General features: G+C 48.7%; 1 protein-coding gene across 3 annotated transcripts; it reads left to right on the top strand.

The window, feature by feature from the left end:
• Window positions 1-45: 45 nt before the first annotated feature.
• On the top strand, window positions 46-20,437 carry L3MBTL2 (L3MBTL histone methyl-lysine binding protein 2). 3 transcript variants are annotated; one of them, XM_064420112.1, is made up of 17 exons: window positions 46-152; window positions 1,550-1,817; window positions 2,030-2,163; window positions 2,875-2,989; window positions 3,915-3,994; window positions 5,305-5,422; window positions 5,752-5,886; window positions 6,555-6,643; window positions 8,242-8,473; window positions 9,192-9,271; window positions 9,847-9,951; window positions 11,838-11,985; window positions 12,807-12,889; window positions 14,376-14,610; window positions 15,359-15,424; window positions 16,334-16,456; window positions 17,233-20,437. In XM_064420112.1, exons 1-17 carry the CDS (start codon window positions 132-134, stop codon window positions 17,340-17,342), a joined length of 2,142 nt encoding a protein of 713 aa, XP_064276182.1. In that variant the 5' UTR covers window positions 46-131; the 3' UTR covers window positions 17,343-20,437. The 3 variants fall into 3 exon arrangements, with proteins under 3 accessions (XP_064276182.1, XP_064276181.1, XP_064276183.1); XM_064420111.1 differs by having other exon boundaries at window positions 2,875-2,998; XM_064420113.1 differs by lacking the exon at window positions 15,359-15,424 and having other exon boundaries at window positions 2,875-2,998.
• The last annotated feature ends 185 nt before the right edge of the window (window positions 20,438-20,622 follow it).

Here is a 20,622-nt window from a genome sequence, read left to right as displayed (position 1 = left end):
CGCGGGCAGCGCGGCGGGAACAACCTCCCCGCTGATTTGCTGTGCTCTCCGCTGCTCTGGCCAATCAGAGGCACAGCGCACGGGGGGCGCTCTCCGCGCGCGTGAGGCGGGCTGGCGGCGTCCCGGCAGCGATGGAGCGGGAGCGGGCGGAGGTGAGCGGGACGGGACGGGAGATCCTCCGGGAGCCGGGCTGGGCTGCTCCTGGGGGCGGCGGTGGGTCCGTCTGGTCCCGGCGGGATGGGCCCCTGCGTCCCCCTGAGCTTCCCGAGGAGGCTCCGGGTGATGGTGCCCCTGCTTGGCAGCCCCGGGGACTCGTGTGCGCAAGTTTCACTCACTGCTGTGGAAGAGCAGCGATGCAATGGTGCTCGCGTCCTCCGGGCTGGTGTAAAATGCACCCACACAGCGACTAGAAGGCGATGAAAATCTTTCTTTTTTAGAGGAGTTCAGGCCTTTCAGACGCCAGGAATGCTGTCTGAGGGCCTGGATCCTCAGGAGAGCAACTCCTTGTTCAGGGAGTAACCGGGGAACCTTGGGTGTGTTTTGTGTGAAAGCCGGGGAGGATGCGGGGAGACAGCCGTGAGTGAAGTCTGAGCTTCCTGTGCACGTGTCGGTAATGGTAGCTAGGAGCCAGGGATCGGAGGGAATTTAGCACTGGGAGGTGATGGGCTTGCTGCTGATCTTTTGTTGTTGCCCACTTGGAAGAGCAGTGGTATCCTCCAGCCTCAGGTAGCTGTTTGAATCTGCATTTCTGTTCCATCACTTCCTGTGCTGATGCTGAGTTCTTGCTGCTCCTTCATGAGTTGCTAACATATTTCCCCTGCTTCTTTTATGCTTATTTGGAGCCTGGCTCAAGATTCTTCTAGTCTGAGACACACTGGTTTTCTGTGCTCTTTCTTCAGTCTCTGCCTTGCAGCTCTCCTGCTGTAACAGCAAGTACAAAGAGCCAGTGAAGATGTTTAGCTGTGGAGGCATCTGGGTTTAGGCAAAAAGCTATAGCAGACATTCTGCCATCCTGCTGGTGTAGTTTCTGAACCGAGGTCAGCTGGGACTGTGCAGTTTCCAGAGGACGTGAGCTGTCTCCAGGACTGAGCTGGCCCTGCTGACTTCCAGGCTGTGCTGGTCCTGTGAGCTGTGGTGGCAGGAACGTGCAGGCTGTGCTCCCTTCTCAAAGTCTGTGCTGGCTTTACTGTGATGGTGTCTGCACTGCTGTGCTGTGCAGCTGTGTTGGGAGGAACACTGCCTGCAAGGACAGTCTCAGCTGTCCTCCATCAGCAAGGCAGTGCTTTGCTCTGTGTTTTGATATGTTCCTCAATCTGTTTTCTATCCAGCAACAGCCCTGTGGCACTTTCCTCTTGGGAAGCAGAACACAGCATGTGGAATACCAGTAAAGGGACCTGTCTGGGGAAGGCATTCAGAGTCCTGCCTTTGGGGTTGTTATGTGGACTCCTTGCCCACCCTGAGGCCACTCCCTCCCCCAGCAGCAAAGACAGGTTTATTGTGCAGCGGGGTGCAAAATGTCTGTTTTAAAGCAAACTGTCTCTTTTTCTAGCTGGCATCTGCCTTCTGCCACAAAACTTCATCTTTGGAGCGGGTGGAGGAGGAAGGCGATGACGACGAGGAGGATGATGAACTGGACATCTTTGGGGGTTACGACAGCCTCACGTGCTACAACAGCAGCATGGGCAGTGAGAGCAGCTCCTGCCTGGAGGAATCCAGCGATGATGAGGTGGCAGAGCGGGAGGCTGGAGAGCTCTCAACCTCTCCCATGCACCAGCCATCCACAGGCCGGCTCACAGAAGACAGTGGCTCCGAGCCAGGTACTGCCTGTGCTGCCTGAAGCATTCAGGGGCAGTGAAGGGTGTGTGGCTGCACCTTGGGGATGCTTTGGGAGCAGCTTTGGATTCACACTGCATTTTCTGGGCTGCGTGGGGGATCTGCTCTGTGTAATGATGCTTAGCTGGTCTCAGCTCTGTCATTCTAGTGAATTGACTCTGCTAAATCCTCACGTTTTTTGCCTTCCTTCTCGCAGCTGTGTGCGAAATGTGTGGCATTGTGGGTACCAGGGAGGCTTTCTTCTCCAAGACCAAACGTTTCTGCAGTGTCTCCTGCTCCAGAAGCTACTCCTCAAATTCCAAAAAGGCCAGCATCCTGGCCAGACTGCAGGTGCGTCAAAACCTTTCCAGCTGCCTCTCAGGCTCCATCATGCTCGCAGGCTCTTGTCATGCTGGGGGACCTCAACCACCCCTATACCTGCAAAAAGTAGCATGGCAAGCTGTAGGTAATCCAGGAGACGCCAGGAATGCATGGGGGATAATTTCTTAAGGCAGGGAATAGACAGCTGTAGCAGAGGGAATGCAACAGGAGATTTGATGGTCACCAAGGTAAGTGAACTAACTGGGGATGTCAAGACTGGAGGCAGTGGCTCCAGTTGCAGTGTCATGCATTGGTGGAATTTGCAGTCTTGAGGAATATAGGTCAGCTAAGGAGTAAAGTCATGCTCCTGAACTTTAGGAAGGCAGACTTCCAGATCTTCAGGAAGAGTTTATAATTCTGTAAGATTTCCTGGGGATGGAGCAGGATGTGCCTGTATGTAGGGATAGGTGGTTGCTCTCTAATTAAATATTAGACTGACATTCCCAGTGGCTTGTTCTTCCTGCCTGAAGTCCTCAGAGAAGGCATGACAGCTTAAAGGTGGTGCTCCCTAACAGCTGAGAAAGGACACACTGGTATTTTACCTGCCGTTTCTTGTTCCTGTGAGGTTAATAAATATTGTAGCAGCCTGAAAAATGTCCCAAGGGTGAGATGAATACTGAGTTGCAGGGGGTGGCTTAGTCTCCTGTGTCATTAATGTTTCTAATGTTCCTTCTTTTGTAGGGGAAACCACCAACAAAGAAAGCTAAAGTTCTGCACAAGGCATCCTGGTCAGCCAAGATCGGGGCCTTCCTCCATTCACAGGGCACAGGACAGCTGGCAGATGGGACACTGACAGGTCAGGATGGTGAGTGTAGGTGAGGTGTGAGGAGGTGCAGCTGCTGGAGTCACAGAAATGGGGACACTTTGAGGGCTGTAAGCTCTGCAGTCCTCCTCCTCCTCCCTGGTACACTGCCTTGTGCGATGTGTGTGGATCGCTCTGACACAGGCTGGCAGAACACAGGGCCTGTCTTATCCTCTTCCTGCCCATCCACTATTGTAGCCTCATCCTCACTCCTTGTATGACTTGACATGGAGTGTAAGCTCTGTGATCCCAGTCCCATGAGGTGCTGACTTCTGCTGGCAAAGGTGACTTAAAGGTGTCCTGCTTCCCCCAGCCATTTGCTGCCCCACTGCTCATGGGGAGTTATATTTGCCCCGAGTCACTCACTGATCACTTTGAGCAGTAACCAGTCACTGCAGCTGAAGGAGAAGCAGCTTACTCTGTTAGGGAAAGGGGGAGTGCTGGGGCATGGCAGCAGCAGGGAGTGGTCCCTGAGCAGAGCTATAGCCTGCAACCAGGAGTGACTGTGGGATTAATCTCTCAAATTAGTATCTCTGATTTTCCTGGCACCCTCTGTGAAAGCAAGCGCTGCTGATATGACCCTGCAGTGTTGCTGCTGAGAGGCAGAATGTGAAGTGGTTTAACCCTGAAAGAATGCACTCTCTCTGGAGTGCTTTAGGCCTGGGCTGGACTTGACCCTTTTTATTGCCCTTTCTGCTCCCCCAAAAGCAAGTGACAGCAAATACTGATTAATAATGTATTTTGCGACCATGCACTCACATAGGTTCTAGTTTCCCACCAGAGAAAATGCAGTGGAATGCATAATCCCTGTGTGTTGTGTCCTTGTGTCTGGAGGCTGCAGGCTGTAGTCCAGAGGTAACTGATCTCTGTGCCTGTTCTGTGATCTCATCTGATTTTCTGCTCTCATGTCTGCTTGCAGCACTCGTCCTGGGCTTTGACTGGGGAAAGTACCTGCAGGAGCACGGCTACAAGGCAGCTCCTGTCAGCTGCTTCAAACATGTGAGTTCTCCTTTGCTGTGCATGGCAGGGCACACAGGGCACGTCATGTGCATGGGCCCCCCTGTGCTCCTCTGGCAGGTGGTGAGCAGGGGCCCAGCAGGGGTTATTGAGACCAGGTGATGCAAGGAAAGAAGTTGGGGTTTCTGGCAGCTGAGAATGGGAGTCTCACAAAGGGTTTAGGAGTTTTGGGGGAAGGAAGCAGATGGAGATTTGTTAGAAGCACTGCTGGTAGTGATGCCTATGATTTTTAACTTTTTATGTTTTTCATATATTTGCAGTTTTGTAGATTGTTAAAGCATGGCTGTAGCTTCTAGTATTTTTTCCTGTTTTTCTTCCTTACATGTAGGAACAATAAGCTAACCATATAAACACATTCAGAAATATTGTAGTCTTATTCCAAGAATAGAACCGACTACAAGAACATTCTGTTTTCCAACCAGGATCTGAATGAGACATAACAGTCTTGTTATGGGGCAAACAAAACCTCTGGACTGCTTCCAGTGGGTCAGAACCCAGGAATTATTACCTAATCAATTAACATTTTAACTGGACAGTATATGATAAGTATACTAATCGACTAATCTTATAAAAATTGCAGAATTACTACACCACATGTGATTTTTGCCATACTGTGTACCTGAAAGCTTTCAAGTAAAGGTTTGCTTTTATATTGACTCTAACATTGCTGGGAAGATCTAGTCTATTTTCCAGGCATAATTAGTGATGGCTCAGTGCTGACTGGGAACAGAATTAGTTCTGACTGAGGATGACAGTGGAAGCTAATTTTGCAGTTTGCATGGCTGAGTACAGCCCAGGGTGATGTGCAGAGAGGAATTCAATTTATGTGAGCCTGGCAGTAGCTGCGTCTCCAACATGTCCAATTTTTATAAGACTCATTATCATCCTTTTGAGTTGTGGTCTGATAATACTGACAACATTTCCTTTTTCTTGAGGATAGGTCAGGCAGACATGTTCGGTATCCTCATTGTTAGGTACCTCATTGTTAGGTATCTTTATGCCATAGAGGAATGGCAGCAGCTACTTTGGGATAATAGGACATCTGGCAGTGAAACAGTTAAGTATTGCTATATGGTATTCTGCGTTTTGGGATCCTCAGTGAGCATGTGAGATGTTTGGGACAGCTCAACTGTATTTCAAGATGTTGGCAAATCTAGGAGGGGTAAGGCATGCAAGCCTGTGTCTAAGGTGAAGGTATAGCCCCCTAAGACATGGCTCTGAAAGCTAGAAGGGCCTAAACCCTGCTCTGATTTCCACATCCCTTTCCCAACATGGCTGCCTCAATCTTTCAGGTGCCACTCTTCGATCAGTGGGATGATGTGGTGAAAGGTATGAAAGTAGAAGTGCTGAACAGTGATGCTGTGCTCCCCAGTCGTGTGTACTGGATTGCATCTGTCATCCAGATTGTAGGTAAGTCTCCTCAGTAATCTTTGATAGCTGGGCACAGCTAAGCTCTGAGGGAAGCTTTAGAGAGTTGAGGGTAGCTGATCAAGCAAAACAGCAGCTCTTCGGAGCTCTTGAACTGCTGAGAGATTTTGGAACAGGAAATACCATGGTGCGGGAGTGAGAGGAAACCAGCACATAGTTCCTCCTGGTTGCTGCTCAATTTTCAGGAATACCAGAGCTGGAGAAGCTCCTGTAACCTGTGCAGAGTGCTGAAGGCCATGCTGTGGCTACTAAGCCTGTGGAGCCAAATTCTTGGCCTCTAATGCCTTTGTTTGTCTGCTCTGTCCTGGCAGGATACAGGGCCCTTCTGCGATATGAGGGCTTTGAGAATGATGCTAGTCATGACTTCTGGTGCAATTTGGGCACAGTGGATATTCACCCCATTGGCTGGTGTGCCGTCAACAGCAAAATCCTGGTACCACCACAGAGTGAGTGTGGGGCAAGAGGGGTCAGCATATACCTGGGCATGGAGAAGCTTTGGTTTATGCCTAGCACAGAGGGACAGGTGTTCCCACTGCATGTAGGACCACAGCTCCATTTGTGCTTTGAGTTAGAAGCAGCTGTTTGAGTTTGGGAAGCTGGAGACTGCTTGGATTGCTCCCTCTGCATCTCCATATCAGGGGATGCTGCATGCAGAGCTGATAGCAGACCTGTGGGGCCTAATGCAGGTGGCTTTTCCTCCTTCTAATCCACATGGTGGCTAGACTTGAACTTTGGAGGAACCTTTTGGTCCTATATCCTAGGCATCATCTCTGGTAAGTGCAGGGACTCCAGTCCCTGCACAGCTACCAGTTCAGAGAGGGATGCCAGTTTAGTGGAATTCTGGCAAGCTGAGATTTGTTTGGTATGGCTTATGTGTTTTGCTGTATTACCACTTCCTAATCTAGATCAGTGGAGTTGATTGTCTGCTTGGTCCAGTCCATTCTGTAATGGTGATCCCTTCAGCCAGATGTGGGGGCAAGCTGGCAAAACACAGTACAGAATCTGAGTGTGAAGAAGGCCTTTTAGTGCTAATGGGCTGTCAGAGAGAGATGAAAGGTGTGGTGCTGTAATTATTTTGGTCATAAAGATGGACTTTTTCCATGCTCATATGCAGCTATCCATGCCAAGTACACTGACTGGAGAAGCTACCTCATGAAAAAACTGGTGGGAGCTAGGACCATCCCAGTGGATTTCCACATAAAGGTAACCATGGGAGGCTGTTTTTTTGCATGGGGGAAATGAAGCTGAAGTCAAGACATGCCCAACATATCTCTTCTGGTTCTGATCTGTGCAACTTTTGTGTGCCTTGAAACCTGGGTGGGACAGGGGCAGTGAGTACTTCCACATGTTCCTAAGACACCTGTCATGATGCTGTGGGTAATGGATGGCACAGCCTCCATGCTCTCAGCACAACAGTTTCTGCTTTGGGTCATAGGCAGGCTTTAAAAGATGTTGTCCCATGATCTGCTGGGAAATACTGGGGATGAGGTTTGGCATTTTGCTGAAGGTAGAAGCCAGTGCAGTTCCAGCCTGGCCTTTGCCTGCCCTGTTTCAGTGCCATGGAATAGCTCTGAGAGTCAAAACCTTTGCCTTCAGTGTTGGTAGCAAAGCAGCCTGCAGGGAGTGAGGAGGGCACAGGATTAAAGGCTTCCTTTAAGTGCCATGGCCTTTGCATCTCTATAGCTCTCGTGATTGTTTTTGTGTAACCTGCACTGAGATTAGACCTTGTTGGAGAGAAAGGGGGTCTCCTGTGACTAGGAGCTTTGGAAATGGCAGATAAGGAAGACAGTCACAGAGACAGCAGGCAGGAAGGCAAGTGATAGGTTTTTTTGGTGTGCAAGGTAAGTGGTGACACTGAGCTAGAAATCTGGATGTAGTTAGTGCTTCCCATGTTACTTCTCAGAAAGTTAAGAGGGTGTTTGTAACTGCTTGTTCCTGGGCCCCAGCTTGTAGCTGAAAGGGAAGTAGTGGAGGGAAACAGACATTGCTTTTGTCTTTCTCCCTTAGCATCTCCACTCCCACCTAATAAGCAGCAAGTGTAAGGGGAAGACCTTAGCTTAAAAGTTTTCTGGATTCAGCTGTAGGCTGGTTTGGGTATCTATTTTGTGTTTCCTAGTTGCTGCATGGCATCTTGGGATCACAGTTCCAAAATGTCAGGGGTTCTATAAACACCATTGGGCATTTGTGGATGAGTAGGACAAGGCTATATGAACAAACTGAAGGTCTCAAAAAAAGTCAGAAAGCAGCCGGTGACTCCACTGTGCCTCTGGGTCAGTCTGCAGAGCAACTGGCTTTGGATGTGGAGTTGGGAGATAGGTCATCATGTAGTTCAACCTCTGATGAGAATAAAAAGATGAAAAAAAGAACCCGACCTCTTTTGAAGTCAACTGAAAATCCTGTTGCGCTTTGGGAAGCTACAGCTCTAGCTAATTGCAGCCTCAAAACCCTTGTGATCTCTTTCATGACTGAAAAAGGCACACACAATTCCTTGCTCAGTTCCTCGTGAACAGAAGTTCTCACTGGGAACATTCACACCAGGTGGTGGCTGGGTGTTGCTGCTGGGCTGGAGTGGGGCAGCTCTTATGAGGGCACATGACAAAGGGGAGACCCAGGGTGTGTGTGCCCAACCACGCTGTCGTGTCTGGGGCTAAATCTACCTGTCCCCCCAAAGAACCCACTCCTCTGCATCCCTTCCTAGTCAGCTTTGGGCAGTGCCAGGGTGCATGTCTGTGGGGAAAGCTGTTCTCTGAAGTGTTTGGAGAGCTCTGGTTGATCTCACCTCCTCTGCTGGTTGTTGCCAGATGGCAGAGAGCATGAAGTACCCGTTCCGGCAGGGCATGCGGGTCGAGGTGGTGGATAAGAACCATGTGTCCCAGACACGTATGGCAGTGGTGGACACAGTGATTGGGGGCAGACTGAGACTCCTCTATGAGGACGGTGACAGTGATGATGACTTCTGGTGCCACATGTGGAGTCCCCTCATCCATCCTGTGGGCTGGTCACGGAGAGTCGGCCATGACATAAAGAAGACAGGTAAGGATCAGCCATCAACCACTGCAGCCATCTTCTGATTTGCTGGGAGCTGCCTGCACCCTGCTGTTGCCACCAGTCTTGCCATGCTGGGAGTGAGGCAGTTGCCTCAAGACCTAACTGCTGAAGTCTGCTTCGTTTTGTGTTTGCTGTTTTTTTATCTGGATAGGTAAGAGCCCTGTAATCACAGGTCACCATGGGAGACTGGAGGGTTTCTTACCAGAAGCAGGCAGTCTGTCCCCTTAGTGTGAGAATGCAGACTTTGCAAAATGACAGATGTTTGTAGTCTTTTTTTGAGGAAATTCATGCTGACTTCTGTAACACTGGATGCCATCAGGTTGTGGGTTTTTGGACTTTACCAAGCTGAATTGATGATTGGCTTACTCTGGCAAAGTAAAAGACAAAGAAAAAAGCAAGACTTGAGCTCTGCTAATCCTTTTGTTTGTGTCTCTATTCCTTGATGCCTCTTCCTGGTGATTATAGCTGCATGTGTTATCAGTAGTTCTCAGGAAGCTGAGCCATCTGCTTTTGAGCAAGCCCTTCATCACAGCCCATTTTATAAGAAGTGTAGAGAGACTGACCTGTTCTTTTTATTAAATGATCTCATATTGAGGGGGTTTATAACAGCTAAGCTGTCACAGGAAAATTAATAACCAGTCTGTTTTCTTACTGCAGTTGCTGCAGGTTTTTCACCTCTCTGTGTTTCTTCCGTTCCTCACAGAAGAAAAACGTAATGACATGGCAAACCATCCTACCTTCAGGAAGATTTACTGTGATGCTGTGCCCTATCTGTTTAAGAAGGTAGGACAAGTCTGCCTTTCTGCGGGGGTCACAAAGGAGGAAGCAGTGATAGCATTTCTTTGCTTGGGCACACATGCTGCTGTGTGGGTTGTTGAGGATGGTCTTTCTTATACCTAAGGGCAGTAAGGTCTTTGGGGTGTCAAGGCTCTTGTAAAGAAGGAGCAGGTCAAACTAGAAAGCTGAAAGAATAAAATAAAAGGACAGTGGTAGATTGAGGCACTCAATCAAAGAGCAAGCCAAGGGAGCTTTGAGTTGGAGAGAGAAGAGGATTGCATGGGAGAGACCAGTTCCAACAAGGAACTGGATCATGCTGGTAATGACTCAGATAGAAGGAAGCTTCCTTTGTTGTGGAGCAGCAGTTGGGCTTGGCTCTCTGACTGACCAGAGCCATGGCAAGAGGTTGCTGACACAAACATAGTGTTGGTTTGGCTGCCTCTTTGTATTTCTTGTAATATTTTTGCTTTCCCCTCCCAAGCTGAGCCAAGTGAAGAAGTTCTAATCCTATTTGCACTTGGTGTCAGGATGGGATTGCCCCATAGCCCTGGCAGCACATGGTATACCAGAGTCTCCCTTAGGTACGAGCTGTCTATTCTGAAGGTGGATGGTTTGAGCGAGGCATGAAACTGGAAGCCATTGACCCTCTGAATCTGGGCAACATCTGTGTGGCCACTGTTTGCAAGGTAAGTTCAGTGAGCCTAAGGGGGTCTGCCATGTTTGCTTGGGATAATGCAGCTTCTCCTCAGGTTTTTCAAATTAATAAGATCAGGTAGGATCTTACATGGGGGGGCAGAGAGGGCTGTCAGGAGAGGTGGACAGTTGATGTGTGGAGGGAATAGCATAAAATTAATATAGTCCACAGGTACAACAAAATGAAAAATACCTACACTTGATGAAAACAGTAAATATTAATCAAACGAGAGGAATCAGGCCAAAGAAATTATTTCAGAAATGGATAGCCAGTTATCCATGGGTACTTAAACAGACAGCATGAAGATGAGCGTGTTTGGTCTGCAAGCTAGTGCCCAGTGTGTGTCTGGCAACCACCCTCTTTCCACCCTTGGGCATGCAATAGGGAATATTTGTTCTCCAGTTCTGTGAGTGCATAGAGAGGTCCCTGTGGAAAGAAGGGAAGAGTTGTGAGGTGACCTTCATGTGGAGAATGGCATGAGGAGGGATGTGTCACCTTCAGTCTGTCTTGATGAGGTGGTTGTAAGCTCTACTCTTGTGCTAGTGTTGAGAAGTAAATTCCTTGCGCAGGTTTCCTCAGCAAAGTGTGTTGAATGTTGAAAGTACAGCATTCATGTGGGCTTTTCCTGCTTCCTCAAGAAGCTGTTTGCCCTCACAGAACCCAAGCTGAGGACTTTGACACTTGGGAGTTTGGCAGTGGGATGGTACGAGAGCAGTTTGTGTCTGTAAAATGTTCCCTTCTGCCACAGTTTGGAAATGGAAGAGTTTGGGACAGGCATGCCTATCACCTTTGGTAGGCACTAATTACCAGTGAGTGACAGGATGGGACAAGTCTTGTTGCTGTAAGAAGCAGCAAATCCAAGGATGGTGCTCCTTCCCTTTACTCAGTAACAGATTTATGATGTGGCTGGTGGAGAGGGCTTTTGGGCTGCTAATAAAGTGTTTCTGGGGGAGAACAGAGCTCCTGAGTGCCATGTTACTGGAGCCTGGGCTAGCTCTTAGAACTCCGGTGCCATGACAGGAGTGGGGAACTGCCCCAGTATGGGGATTTACCAGAGGCAGAACCTTTAGAGCCACTTGCTCTACAGTGCCAGACACAAGTCATGACAGGGACCAGGCTGACGAGAAAGGAGGTGGCTCTCTGTCTTGAGGCTCCACAAGGAAGGGTTTATTGCAAGAAGAGGGATCAGAAATAAAGAGCCCTGCACAAGGGATTTTGTACAGATACAAACCAGGGGGTGGATACAAACAGCTAATCAATAGAGAATCCTCAGGGGAGGAGTAAAGGGATTATATCAAGTGTCTGGGGCCAGTTGGGGTAGGAGGGTGGAGAGGATGGGTCACATGGGCCAATGGGGCTTCGAAGAGCAGGGGAATTCCAAAAGGATGTTGCAGTCAGGGATTGGCCTGAGGTTAAAGTGACAGAGAAGGTTCAGGAACAAAAGTGGCTGGGTTGCCTTGACAGGCAGGGAAAGAGCTGGAACAAGGGGTGGGGAATGGCATGAGGGACAGCTTTGAGGGAGGGTAAAACCCCGGGGTAAACTAACTCAGGGGGAACATGGGGGTACAACAGAACAAACCACTTAGCAAGGAATCAATAAAATAAATTCGAACTGCAACACCTGACCATTTAAGGCTTTTCACACAGTCCTTTCACAAGGCTCTTGGTGTTGGTCCCAGTCCTGCAGAACTTGCTGCTTTGGGGATTAGCTTGTGTTGACTAACATATTAGGAGAAGCTTGGGGCGTATAACATTGGATTTTATTATCTAGTGGCAATTGTGATTGATATATGGGGACTGTTGAGAGAATCTTTTGTGAGGGGGAGAGGTTTTAGAGCAAGTAGAGCTCTACACTTAATGCCTTTACTCCCATCTTAGGTTCTCTTGGATGGGTATCTCATGATCAGCATTGATGGAGCAACGTCTGATGATGGCTCTGACTGGTTCTGCTATCACGCCTCCTCACATGCCATCTTCCCTGCCAACTTCTGTAAGAGGAACAACATCGAACTAACCCCTCCAAAAGGTGAGATTTGGACTCTGCCCTGTGGTTACAAACCTGCATGCAGTTTGGTGGGGGGTGTGTTTCTGAGAGGGGTCAGGTTCAGATAAATCAAAACAAGGTCCCAATCCGCTTGTTTTTCATGGAGACAGCTAGTTCAGAGAGCCAGGCTATTTAAGCTTTGCCTATATACCAAGTCTTGGTTAGCTCCTGGCAGAGCGGTGGCAGAGGTGTATGATCCCCAAACTGAACAGAATAAAAGCTTTTAAAGGACAAGGAGGGTGGGAAGGGATAAGTAGAACCATTGCTGCAGGAATCGGTACTTAAGTGTCCACAGTCACCTCTATTCTTTTCTCTGTGAATAGACCTGAAATACTCATGTATTTCTTCAAACTGCTAAGAGACAATCACCCTAGGAGTGTTTTTCATGCCTCATCTAGCCATACCCAAAAAGGCCTGCTCTGAATTTCTGTGCAGTACTGTTCCATCTTTATTTGATGTTCCTGCTGCTGGGAGAAAGAAAGATTGGTCTAAGTGGTGTGTTTTGAACATACTACTTCCTACTTGCTGCTGGTCCTCCTCTTTCTCTGTGGTCTGGGTTTGTGGCTGACACAGATGTTCAGAGCTACAACTTGCTTTTTTCTGTATTTGCCTGCAGAGAGGGGTGCTGGGCTCCCATGGAATCCATGCACGAGGTTCATATCCAAGATCAGGCTGTACATGCAGGTTCATTGACCTGCTCTGCAACCAGTTGCTATGCCTCTTTCCTGCCTACTCTGCATTTTGTCCCAGCTGGTCTACCCAGTGACTGCCTTTTTACCTCTTAGTGTTAATTCCTTCTGCAGGGCATGAAGCAAAGACATTCAGCTGGGAACGTTACCTGGAAGAGACCAAATCAAGACCTGCTCCATCACGGCTCTTCAACACAGTGAGTGCTGCCAGGAAGAACCGATGTGTAGGAATTCTTGGAGTAAGCAAGGAGGAGTGCAATAGCTCTGGCTGTCACAAGATCACAGTGATGGAAGTGACTTCTTGTCCAGCACCCCTGCTACCCCAGGGTCACCTGTAGCCCATTGCTCAGGACCATGTCCAGATGGATGGAGACGCCACAAACATGTGGGCAACCTGTGTCGGTGCCCGTTGGCTCTCATGGGAGAACTTGTCTCCTGATGTTCACAGGGAAACTCCTGTCTTTCAGTTGGTGCCTGTTAACTCTGATCCAGGCACTGGGAGCCACTGAGAGGAATCTGGCTCCATCTTTGCACCCTCGTTTCAGGCGTTTATACACATAAATAAGATACCCCTGAGCCTTTTCTCCTCCAGGATGCACAGTCACAACTCCGTCAGCCCTTCCTCATACAAAAGATGCTCCAGTTCCCTCATCATCTTCCTGGCCCTTTGCTGCACTCTCTCCACTGTCTCCCTTGTACCAGGGAACAATTCAGCTCTGGCCTTGTCAGTGCCAAGCAGAGGGGAAGGATCATTTCCACTGATCTGCTGAGAACAGCTTACCATTAGCCTCCTTTGTCCCAAGGGCACATTCTTGGCCCATGTTCAACTTCATGTCCACTGGGATTCCCAGTCCCTTTTCTGCCACACTGCTTTCCAGTCAGTCTGCCCCTAGCTTGTGCTGGTGCCTGGGGTTCTTCCTTTGCAGATATGGGATTCCAGCTTGTCAAGGTGCCTCTGGAGGGCAGCACAACCATCTAGTATATTGTCCCTACTCCCAGTTTTCTACTAGAGACAAGCTTGCTTGGTTTGACATGATTCCCTGACATGTTCTTATAGTTCAGTCATCTTCTCTATGAGGTTCTTATGGCAGACAGTGTCAAAAGTCTTCCTGAAGTCAGGACAGACAATATGCATTACACGCAATATATGCAGTCTGTAGTGGGCTGCAGTTTGCTGGCAGCACTTTAAGTAGAGCTCAAAGGCCCAGGAGTATGTACTGTCCTAGCTGGGACATCAGTGTCCTGCCTTTTGTGGGTCTCTGTGAGTGTCACCTGTGATTCTCTAGTGTTTCTGTGAGCTCCAGGCTCCTGGTGGGCTCTGCATTGCTCATTGTCTGTGGGTGTGTGTTGGGTAGAGAGTGGGAGCTGCTTTACATCAACAAAACTGCAGCACCTGGGCCTGTGCTGGTCTTTCTGATTTCCCAGGGGGTATATCAGGTAATTGTTTGACAGTGTTCCTGAACTGCTGCTCCCCTATATCAGGATCTTGCTTCTAAAGCCTGGGCTGAAATTGACTGAGGACCCAGCTGGTCTTGGATCTGGTTTTGGATCTATGGGCTTGTTGTCTGCTTGCTTTAGGCTAGAGGCCAGCCTGTGTGAGAGTGGTGTTGGCCAGATACAGGTTTGGACTGAATGCAATGGCCTTGGCTTTTCATTTTTAATTTTTAATTTTTATGCACCCAGGACTGTCCCAACCATGGCTTCAGGGCAGGCATGAAGGTGGAGGCGGTGGACCTGATGGAACCCCGGCTCATCTGTGTGGCCACGGTGAAGCGCGTAGTCCAGCGTCTCCTTAGCATCCATTTTGATGGCTGGGACAACGAGTATGACCAGTGGGTGGACTGCGAGTCTCCAGACATTTATCCTGTGGGATGGTGTGAACTGACAGGCTACCAGCTTCAACCACCAGTGGTTCCAGGTGAGTGAAGATTTTACTGTGGTTTCTAATGTTAGACATAAAGATTTCTTTTCTCCTGCTCTGTGAGTGGCTCCTTTGATTTTTGGGCCTTGTAGGGAGAAGCAAATGGCCTCCTTGATTTGCACTGGCTACCATAAATCTTCCTCTGTTGCCATATTCTAGCAGCTGGCAGAGGGAGGAGCCTTGATGGGGAGAAAACAGCCTGAGTTTTGAGATTGGCTCTGTTCACCCACACCAGCAGAGAATTAATTGCTCCTGAGGAAGTTGGGTAGAGTTCCAGGTGGTCCTATCCCTGCACAGCTCCCTTTTATTAAGACAGCTATAACCTTAGCCAGATAGCAGCAGGAGCTTGCCCCATGCTCCCTTTTCTCATCAACTCTTTGTCTGTACAAGGTAAGAGCATCCTCTCAAGAGTTCATTCCTTCCCTTGTCACAGGGAGGCCACTGCCTCACCTTTGCAGATGTTTTCCTTCTTATTTCAAACTACGAATCTTGTTTCTTTCTGCCCCTACCAAGTCTATACTGGGCCTCTCTCCCCTGTGCTGCCCCAGCCTGCCGCTCTGGGCCCTCACCTGGAAGCACAGACAGCAACTGCACCAGAGCCTTGCTTTCCCCTCAGCTGGTTGTCTTGGGAAGAGGGCTTTGGCTTGGGGGGACGGGTATATCTGTTTCTCGCTTATGTCACTTCATCCCAGTTACCTACTGGTTATGGGACTTGGCTTTCGTTTCCCTCTCGTCTCCATGACAGAGCCCACAACTGCAGCGAAGGCCAAGGAGGTGCCCAAGAAGAGGAAGAAACCCTATGGAAAGAAGAGTGAGTGATGTTTGATTAGTGCCCTCCCGCTCGCTCGCAGGCTGGGCCCAGTTAGAGGAACACAGTCCATGTCCCATCAGAGCAGGAGAGAGAGGCCTTGTCTTGCTGTGGGCTTACCAACACAGCTTCACCCTTCTTACCTGCCCTGTTTCCTAAAGAGCAGAGAGCTGTGTGCAGGAAGGATCTGTTTTGCAGTCTGTTTTCTGTTGGCTGAGGTATATATGGCACTTGCTTCCAGGTGTGAGGTTGTGCTGCTTTCACTGCTGTGTCCGTGGTTGGAGGGAGATGTTTGCTGCAGCTGGAGGGTAGCTGGAGAGCAACCCTGCTTTGTGCTGAGGGAAAGAAAGCCTTAAGATGGCTGAAGAGGCCAGTAGAAGTACTTTTATTGTTTCATCTTGTCATTGTTGTTGTCATTGTTGTAGTAGCTGTGGCAAATCATGTAGACAGACAAGAAATTCCTTCGTGGGGGGTGGAGGGGAAAGAACATCCAAAGAATATAAAGACTTTCAACCTAAATGAAAAGGTCAGCTAAAAACCAGAACATTACGGTTACAATGTCTGCATCTTGCAGCAAATATGCTCATTGCCTAGGACTAGACTCAGACAGGTAAGCAAAGCTGACTCCACACTGATTCCAAGAGGACCTGCTCCTTGGAAGTTAAACACATGCTGAAGTGCCTTGCCTTTAATGAAGGAGAAGATGAAGGAGCATATTTTGAGGTGATGACTATAGAATTTTTCTCCAGTAGGCCTTTTCTGTTGCATAACCAGTTGGCAGCTAATGACCATGTAGCTTTCTGTTCAGTTGTGCTGGTCCCTGGCCTGTGGTTTCTCAGAGGAGCAGGGTTGCTGATTTTCCAAGGGAAAAGAAATACACTTTTGCTCATATTCTGTTATCTCTTTGTTAAGGAAAAAAGTTACCTGCCAAAGCCCGCAGTGTCAAGCAGACTGTCAAGAAGCCTTCTGCCACAAATTCAAAACGAGAAGCAAAAGCTGCCAGCCAGGCTTTGCCAGAGCCAGCACCTGATGAAAGTAAGGGAATTACTTATTCTACCTGCAGCCACATCCACCTCTCCCCATACACCCTCTTGGCCAATAAGTCATGGACACCCCCAGGCAGGAAAAGGCAGCCACATGTCCTTCCGTACTCCTCCAGAGAGTAGAATGAATCATTTGCTTGCTTTCCCTGGAAAGATTTGCCTCCTGAGAAAGTTTGGTGGGACAAGTACTGCTCAAAATCTCAATGCTGCTAATGCCTGGTTGTGTGAGGTCAGGGAGGAAAGATGAAGTGGATATGTCAGGGGTGGCTGTCACATCCCAATCCCAGTAAGGACTGTTGCAGCATGTGAACAGCCTCTCATGCTGTGGTGACCAGGAGAGCAGCTGGGTCACCTGTCAACCCTAGTGGGTAGGGGGGAAGCAGGGTGGGTGAGGTGCCTTGTGCACATGGGGATTGGAGAGTCATGAAGGTCCCTCCTGTTCATTTAAGTTCCCCTGTGTGAACTCAGGCAGATTGAAAATGGATGACATGAGCTTTGGATGTCATGACCTCTTAGGAGTTGTTCTTGGGAGCCAGCAGCTGAATGCTGCCAGGGTTTAGTCCCATCCTGATTGCTTCTGTGACTGTGGATAGATTTGCATTGGCATGACAGGGCTGCCTGTGGTGAGGTACCCTCAGGAAGTGGGCTGGCCCCAGGGCCTGGGAATTTTGAGTACCTGCATAGACAGAGCTGGTTTGGAGGTGCTGCAGGTAATGCTAGTCAACGTGGGTTGATTTTATTTACTTATTTTTCCCTGTCTCTTTCTAGTCATTGCTGTGCAGGTGAAAGAAGAAACCATTGATCCTTCAGATGCAGATTTTGGAGAGACAGAGCTTCCTGTTCCCATCAGCAGTATAAAGCAGGAGGACACAGACTGATCTGGAGCATTCCGCAGCTGCCCACAGCAGCTTCACCTTGTGGCTCTTTAGGGAAGGTCCTGGCAAAGGGAAACAGAGGACCAAAAGGGCCTTCCTTTTCTAAAGCAGACCACCCTGTGGCATTGCAACTCTGCTTTCCTGGTGTGCAAGAAAATTTCCCCCAGACTTGTAATATTAAGCCCTAGGAAACAGCAGAAAGACTGCAGGTGTGCTGCAGAGTGGCTGCTGTAGTTGTGCATGCCTGATTTTAAAGGCACCTTTTGGATCAGGAGCTTGAAACAAGGAAAAAGGCTGCCAGAGCACAAAAGGGTTCTTAGCTTTGGCTGGAAGTGACAAGCTGCTGTCCAGCGTGAGGAGTGCAGGACGTATCAGGAAAGGAGCTGCCCCTGTAGGACTTTGGTGCTGTGCTCTCTGATGTAAGTGCTGCAAACCCCAAGAAAATCAGGATAGGAAAAGTGGAAAGAGGTGAAGGAAAAGAGATGTTGATGCCTGCTGAAGAAGTGAGACCTTTTTTCATAGACTCAGAGAATGGATTGGGTTGGAAGAGGACCTTAAAGATCTCAAGATCCTCATCTAATTTCAATACCCCTGCGGTGGGCAGGGACACCTTCCACTAGACCAGGTTGCCCAGAGCCCCATCCAGGCCTGGCCTTGAACACTTCCAGGGATGAAGAATCCACAACCTTTCTGGGCAACCTGTTCCAGTGCCTCACCACCCTCACAGTAAAGAATTTTTTCCTAATGCATAATCTGAAACTACTGTCTTTCAGTTTGAACCTCCTCGTGTTGTCACTACATGCTCTTGTAAATTGTCTTGTCTCATCTCACCTGTATGTTCCCTTCAGGTATCAGGGGACTGCAGTTAGGTTACCTTGAAGCCTTCTCTTTTTCAGAGTGAACAATCCCAATTCTATCAGCATTTCCTCATAGGAGAGGTGCTCCATCCTTTTAATCATTTTGGTGGCCTCCTCTGGACTTGCTCCAACAGGTCTGTGTCCTTTTTTGTGCAGAGGACCCCAGAGCTGGATGCAGCACTGCAGGTGGGGTCTCACTAGAGCTGAGAGGGAGAATCCCCTGCCTCACTCTGCTGGCCATGCTGCTTTTGATGCTTTCACTCATCTCTTGATGCTTTATTGGCTTTCTGTGCTGTGAGTGCACATTGCTGGGTCATGTCCAGCCTCTCATCCACCTGTATCCCCAAGTCCTTGGCAGGGCTGCTCTTGATCCCTTCATCCCCAGCTTGTGTTGATTCCGGGTTTGCCTCAGCCCAGGTGCAGCCCCTTGCACTGGGCCTTGTTAAGCCTCATGAGATTCCCATGTGCCCACTTTTGAGTCTGTTCACATCCCTATGGTGGCATCCCATCCTTCAGGTGAGTGAAGAGCAGCAATCAGCTTGGGGTTACCTGCCAGCTTGCTGAGGGTGCACCTGATCCTTTTGACTGTGTCAGTAATGAAGATATTAAAAAATACATGTTCCTGTACAGACGACCCCTGAGGGACACCACTGGTCACTGATGCCCACTGGGAGTCTCAGCTGTTGACCACTACCCTCTGCAGGCAACCATCATAACAATTCCTAATCCACCAAACAGTCCACCCATTGACCCATCACTCCACTTTGGAGGGAGTAGTTTTGGGGGACTTTGTCAAAAGCTTTACAGAAGTCCACCTGGCTCAAGAAGCTATCTTCCATGCATTTCAGGAGGCTCCTGTATTGCCTGCAGTTTACCTTGGTACTTTCCCAGCAGATGTCAAGGTGGCTGAAGTCCCCAGCAGGACTGGAGGCTGTGAGCACGATGCCTCCTGTAACTGGGGCAAGGCTTTGTCACTGGGCTCCCCTTGGTCAGGCAGCTGTAGCAGAGCCTGGCTGCAAGGTTCCTTTTGTTGCCTCAGGGTCTGATTTTTACCCACAGTCTTTCAACCTGCTCATGGCTGTTCTTCAGAGACAGCTCTTCACACTCTGCACCTCTTGATACAGAGGGCAGCCCCTCCACCTCTCCCTCCATTCTGTGTCTTCTGAGCAGCTCACAGCCATTGGTAGTCACACTCCAGTAGCACAATTTGTCCCACCAAATTTCAGTAATGGCAATAAGGTCATAACTTTCCAGCAGTGTGGTGGCATCCAGCCCCTCCTTTGGCTTGTTGCCCATTCTGTGTGCTTTGGTGTAAAGGCACCTTCCCAGAGGAGCACCCCTTAATTCCTTTGAGATTATTTCCCTGCTGGTATCCCTGCTGCCTTCTGTTACCTCAGGAGTCCCTGGCTCACCTCTGTAAGACTCCAAGTGTGCTCCCCTGTGTCTGCTATCTCTTCAAGTCACCTGCAGAGGGACTCACTACCACTCTATCCTTCTAACCTTTTCATACCATCCTACAGCTTGCCAGGGAAGAACATGAAATTGTCCCACTCACATCTGGTTTAAGCAAGCAATTGTATTACCCAAGAAGGAATTTAGAAGGATTCACCCACAACCATAAACACCTTCAGTGGTAGCTCTTTGATGCTTACTTGTGTCCCTTACTTGAGGGACAGTCAGGGAACATCTTTCACTGCACTGATTGGTGTGATCTACTCCCCAGGAGGAAGCCATGGGACTTTGGAACTCACCTACACTGAGTTATTTAGTTTAAGGCCCATCTCACCAAATTAGGCAGGTTGCTGCCAAAGATTCTCTTACCATTTATAGACAGGTGGATCCCATCCATCTAACATGTTACAATCATTAAGGTACACCCACCCTAATATGTTACAATCATTAAAGCTCACACCATTGTCACAAAAGCCAAAACCTTCTCCATGGCACTGGCCTCAAAACCAGATATTCATAGGCACTATGTGTCTGCTTCTGTAATTTCTTGCTTTTGAACCCAGAATTGCAGAGGACTTGGAGCATCGTTTGAGTTTTTAATTTTTTTAACAGTTGTACTGTAAATTTGGTCTATGATTGGTAACTTAAAGCCCTGTGACCAACATCAAGAAGAGGCCCAAGGCTTGCATATTGCTTTCCAGGCCACCAAAATCCGAAATTTTTTGTTAGTCAAAGCATATCTTTGTCTGTACATTTATCTTTCAGAGCCTTTTCAATTTAAGCAAACTTCTGGGGTCCCAACCTGTGCAGTCATGGGGAATAGGTTGAGCACATTGTTTATCATGGGATAGTACTTAAGGATCACTGATTGAATTTTGCAGGAAATAAAAAGGCTTCCATGTGCATATTTTTTAATTCTGAGGAACTTCTGGGAATTAAGGCAACATTTTCACTAATAATTTTTAAGCTTTCTA

This window comes from Passer domesticus, chromosome 5 (genome assembly GCF_036417665.1).
Source record: "Passer domesticus isolate bPasDom1 chromosome 5, bPasDom1.hap1, whole genome shotgun sequence".
In the NCBI taxonomy this organism is placed as follows: domain Eukaryota; kingdom Metazoa; phylum Chordata; class Aves; order Passeriformes; family Passeridae; genus Passer; species Passer domesticus.
Note: the sequence above shows the minus strand (reverse complement) of the source record. Positions and strands in the feature narration are given on the sequence as shown.